Source organism: Dendroctonus ponderosae, unplaced genomic scaffold, assembly GCF_020466585.1.
Source record: "Dendroctonus ponderosae isolate FM_Combo_2020 unplaced genomic scaffold, Dpon_F_20191213v2 Dpon_F_20191213_10, whole genome shotgun sequence".
NCBI lineage: Eukaryota > Metazoa > Arthropoda > Insecta > Coleoptera > Curculionidae > Dendroctonus > Dendroctonus ponderosae.
Genome location: NW_026017111.1, coordinates 2,715,077 through 2,720,508, shown reverse-complemented (window position 1 = coordinate 2,720,508; position 5,432 = coordinate 2,715,077). Strand labels below are relative to the sequence as shown.

Below are 5,432 nucleotides of genomic sequence, written 5' to 3'. Positions count from 1 at the left end.
TTGTTAAGTTGCAGTATTTTTTGCCACTTGCAGTTTTTCCTTACCTGCGATAGCTTTTGAATGAAAAATCACAGTACTGCCGTCAAAGGCGTCCGATTTTTTTACTGCACCTCTCACAAAATCTGTCCTCTTCTGATACAGACTGAGCCCATATCAGAAGAACCAGCAGAATTTATGCAGGTTTTTTACCACAAGATTGGGTAGATTTACAGTGAATGGAGCTAACATTGGCAACATGTTGGGAAGCCCTGAGGACGGCGAAGAATCGGCCGCAGGTTCCGACGCTGGCGACACTTCTCCTGCCTTTTCCCCTTTTCTGCCATCACCAGTTCGCTTCCAACCATCGAGCTTAATAGAAGTAGCATTTCCGATTTTGCAAAAAAATCCCATAAGCATGAGGGAAATTGTTCATTTACAAGCCGGCCAATGTGGAAACCAAGTTGGAGCCAAAGTGAGTTTTGCCAATTTTTTTGCTTTTTTTTGTCAAGGGTTGAGGCTTTTTTAATGTCTTCACATCCTACTAATGTCGATACTCTTAGAGATTAATGTGCTGTATTTTTCTTCCTATAAGTTATTTGATGAAATTATTTCCAATTTTCATTAGAACATTTTTTGCCACTTTTCAGTAATTAATTTAATTTAAATTCCTCAATTTTATGATACAAACATTCTAGTTACTAACAGTTAGTCATAAATAGAGATAAGGAAAACCGCTATAAATACCGATAAGCTGCATAATGAGTGCAAAAAGTGTGACTCTAATGAGTCAAATGGGTTTAAAATTGATTTTTATTTATTCGTTATGCGTGTACCGTTGTTTAGCGATTATTCGTGTCATTGTTTCAAGCCGTTGATACCGGGGAAGATTTTTTTCGTCAACCACTTAAGCCAAATTATGCCGCTCCTAATTGGCAAATAATCCAACTTTATTGATCGATTAATTATTTGCACATTTACCTACCTTTTGCTGGGTTGGTTATCAAAATTTTCGCGTTAAAATGCTCTCAAAAGGCTTGAAAACATTCAGCCTGATCCGGCTCGAAGGACCAGAAAACTCTTCAGAACGCTACGCTCAGAAAGCTACATTTTTGGCAATTTCTGCGTTAAAGGCTTGAAGGCTTTAAAAATTCAACTCTGCCTGATCTGACCCGAAGGATTAGAAAAGCCTTAATATCCACCCGAAAGGATTGGCCATAAATAATCCAGCCAACATTATTTCCTCATTATTAAACAAAACTGAGCCACATTTAGGAACCGACGTATATACCAACTAGACGTTTCACCCATATCGGCGCAAAACATCTTCAAGTTTGATTCAACAACTGGTGTATACGATGCAAGACTAGTCTATTCTATTCTATATAAGTGCTTGAAGATGTGTCGCGCGACTGTAAGCGAAACGTCGGCTCGAAGTGCAACTGGCCAAAGTGAAACATTTTAATGAAATTGAATAAAGCAACGGTTTATGATTCATATAATGACGATATCGGCTGGAGTGAGTGCATTGCTGGGACACTGAACATGCAATCCACTTTGCTTGGTTGGTTTTTTGCGTCTTTTTTTGGATAAATTGACTTCCTAAGGTCAATATACTCTATGTTGCGCTCTAATGGGCGATTTTGTCACAGAAGCAGTGAAAAAGTCGAAAAATTGATCTGTTTGAAACGCAAAATAGACAAAACTTGACCTCAGCATGGAAGATTTCGCACAATGCGCTCGCTTCTCTAAAAAGCTGTTACTCCCTAACTACCCGCGGTAGAGACTTGAAATTATCAGCGTTCGTAGCAGACATGTGAGCCTCATTATGCAGAAAATTTGGTCAAAATCCCTAGACTTTTTGATTTTTGACAGCGTAGTAAAAACTAATCAAGAAATGGAAGCTTTGACCCGAATGCGCTCGCTTCTGTAAAAAATCGCAACAGCCAAACTATCAGACTCAGCAGCTTTAAGTTTTCCTGGTTCATAGAAGAGACTTGGTGCTTCTCATGCGGAGGGTTTTATTAAAATCCCCCTGATACTGTGATTTTGGTTAGCGTACTAAAAATTATTTCGAAATAAAGGCTTCCACCCAAATGTGCTCACTTTTGAAAAAATTGTTACTTTCAAACTACTTCAAGCACCATCTGCAAAATTTTCCAATCTTGATAAGAAAACTTCACTCTACTTATGCAGAAAGTTTTTTTAAATCCCCGAACTTTTTAAATTTTTGCCAGCGTAGTAAAAAGTGATCTTAAAATAGAAGCTTTCATCACCGAAATGCTCGCTTCTGTAAAAAATCGCAACTGCCAAAATATTTCACCCAACAGTTTAACATGTTCCTAGTTCGTAGAAGACACTTGACTCTATTTCTGTGGAGAGTTTGACTAAAATCCCCTCAAAATTTTGTTTTTCCAGCAAAGTAAAATTTGCACTCAAAATGGAAGTTTTCGCATAAATGCGCTGACTTCTTTAAAAAATCGTAATCTCGATACAGCTTCAAGTAGCAACTTGAAATTTTTGCTATGCTTAGAAGACACTTGCCTCTCCTTATGCGGAGAGCTGCATCAAAATCCCCCAACGTTTTAATTTTTGCCGGCGAAGTAAAAATTGACCTAAAAATGGAAGCTTTAACTCAAATGCGCTCGCTTCTGTAAAAAATCGCAACTGCCAAAATATTTCACCCACTATTTCTACATTTTCCTAGTTTTTATAAGACACGTTACTCTACGTTTGTGGACAGTTTTATTAAAATCATCTCAAAATTTTCCTTTTTTCAGCATAGTAAAATTTGAACTTAAAACAGTAGCTTCAACGCAAATGCGCTGGCTTCTTTAAAAAATCGTAATCTCGACACTACTCGAAACAGCATCTTGAAATTTTTGCAGCACTTAGAAGACAATTGACTCTACTTAAGCGGAAAGTTTCATCAAAATCCCTCCACTTTTTAATTTTTGTCAGCGTAGTAAAAAGTGAACTAAAAATGGAAGCTTCAACCCAAATGCGCTCGCTTCTGTAAAAAATTGCAACTGCCAAAATATTTCACCCACGAGTTTTCCATTTTCCTAGTTTGTAGAAGACACTCGACTCTACTTTTATGGAGAGTTTTATGAAAATCCCCTCAAAATTTTGATTTTGCCGGCATAGTAAAATTTTAACTCAAAATGGATGTTTCCACACAAATGCGCTCTCTTCTTAAAAAAATCGTAACCTCGCAACTACTCCAAGCAGCAACTTGATATTTTCGCAAGCCTTCGAGGACACTTGGTTCTACTGATGGGGAAATTTTCATCAAAATCCCCCAACGTTTTTATTTTTGCCAGCTGCGTAGCATAAAGTGATCTAAATATGGAAGATTTCACCCTAATGCGGTCGCTTCTTAAAAAAATTCGTCACTTTCAAACCACCCCAAGCACCCAGTTGAAATTTGCTCAATCCTTAGAAGACACTTGACTCTACCTATGTGGAAAATTTCTTCAAAATCCTCCAGAACATTAATTTTTACCAGCGTTTTAAAATTGCTGAATTTATAACGAATATATATTGTTGACAATTTTTGCCTCAAGTTTAAATCGCTGTAACTTCTAAACAAAATTTGCGATTTTGGTCAGTTTCATCTTATTTAAAAGATAAATTAAAGTGCTTTTGTTCGTTAGTGTAATAAAGTAGCTAGAAGGCGCAAATTCCAAAAATTCCATCCGATCTCTCGCTAGTGGAATTAAGACAAATGGATCCACTGAAGGCAATAAGACAGCAATAATGAGCCATCACTAACATCTTAAGCACCCATAAATAAGTCAGGGGTTTTTTATTTTTATTCCGGCCGGTAGCCGACGAAGACGGGCTATTTTGGAAAGGTTCTGGATGGCGACAAGCTAAAATTAGCCGCCGTTATCCAGACACAAATACGGTGTTTCTATTGGATTTCAAACAAGAACCTCCCCGCTTGTTCAGTCATTTCCACTTAGGTTTTGTGTATTTTCCACATTGATTTCCTGCGGTTTATCGAGCCGTCATCAATCATCCGGCCGAATTCTATTGCAGCTACAAAGGCTTTAAGGGAAAAGTGCATTTTTGCCGAAACTGTTAATTAGCAGCTAGTAAAAGCCCAATTGTTAGGCAAATGCGGTTTTTTCCAGGAAAAAAATGGGATTCTCTTGACCTTTGCTTTGTATCCACAGCCCAATTAATCATTTGTCTACCTAGTTCAATGACTGTGCGATTCGGGTTAGACGAAAGGAAGTAAATTCGTCATAAAATCGATTGTAGTCTTTGGTTAATTAATGAAAGGAACTGGAACTGGCTGGATGTTTCGCTCGAACAGCCTCCGATTGCTGAAAGACTTCACTAGAAAATCCCCATTAAAACCACTCGAAATTAATTAGCTAAATCTACACTTGTTTGGTGAAAACTGCCACAGTTGAGCATGATTTTACTGTTAGAATAACCGGGCACTTAAGGCCCAATTAACTGAAATCCGTCCATAATTGGCCAAGAATTTCCGCTCTAGTAATCAACGATTGCTTGCAGTTTTGGGAGGTGATTTCTGAGGAACATGGAATCGATCCCAGTGGCGTCTATGTGGGGGACAGCGATTTGCAATTGGAAAGAATCAGCGTTTACTATAACGAAGCCACTGGTAAGTCCATTCTAATCTATCTTGACTGGCTGGGACTTGAAAGTTGGAGTCGCACTGCATCTAACCAGTCTATAAATGATTCAACTGAAACGGGCAAAAATAGATTCGGACGGAAACCGACAGAGCATTGTACATTTAATGGGAAATGACACTAAATTACTCTTGCATTCGACTATGGTTCAAGAAACTCGGGCTTTTTCAATAAGCTGCCCATACACGACAACAGAAATATTATGGTGCGTGTATGGGCTGCATTAGATTGAGGAGGAACTGTTCGAAACATGTACTGCAAAACTGCATACAAACATGAGTTTTGCTCAGAACTGGATGAACAGCATTTATTCTCCAGCGTTCTGTCCAGTCATCCAAGTCCAAAAGACGCAGTGAATAAATTGTAGTGTAAAAACAGCCCGGATTGTCGTAAGAATTTGAGACTTCGCAAAATATAGTCGATAGCTTAATCCGAAAACTGAGAAATTTTCATTAAACTCGCACTGAATCCGAATTTTCTTCAGCGGTTTAACCGCGAATCGAAAAATTATTGTTTCCAGTCAACAATCAATTCGTTACTACTAATCTCGGGCAAGTATCGACTTGAAAGCTTCCCATGATATATAGCAGACAATTGCATCTCCACATTGAGAAATTTGCATTGAAATCGCAATAGATTTTGATTTTTTTTAAATATTTAAACATGCGCCTAAAAAATGTTGTTTAAGAGCACAAACGCGCCCTCTTTAAAAAATTCGTAACTACTAATCTGGAGCAAGTTCCGACTTGAAAGCTTCCCATGATCTAGCAGATAATTGCCTCTCCA

The 5,432-nt window shown here is 38.1% G+C and overlaps 1 protein-coding gene across 1 annotated transcript in view; it reads left to right on the top strand.

Moving 5' to 3' along the window:
- Positions 1-283: 283 nt before the first annotated feature.
- LOC109544156 (tubulin beta chain) overlaps positions 284-5,432 on the top strand; it is an 11,989-nt gene continuing 6,840 nt past the window's right edge. Inside the window, exons 1-2 of the mRNA XM_019914202.2 lie at positions 284-451; positions 4,507-4,615. Of these exons, the coding sequence (XP_019769761.2) occupies positions 395-451; positions 4,507-4,615 (166 nt within the window). The 5' untranslated portion in view covers positions 284-394. The remainder of the gene's footprint in view (positions 452-4,506; positions 4,616-5,432) is intronic.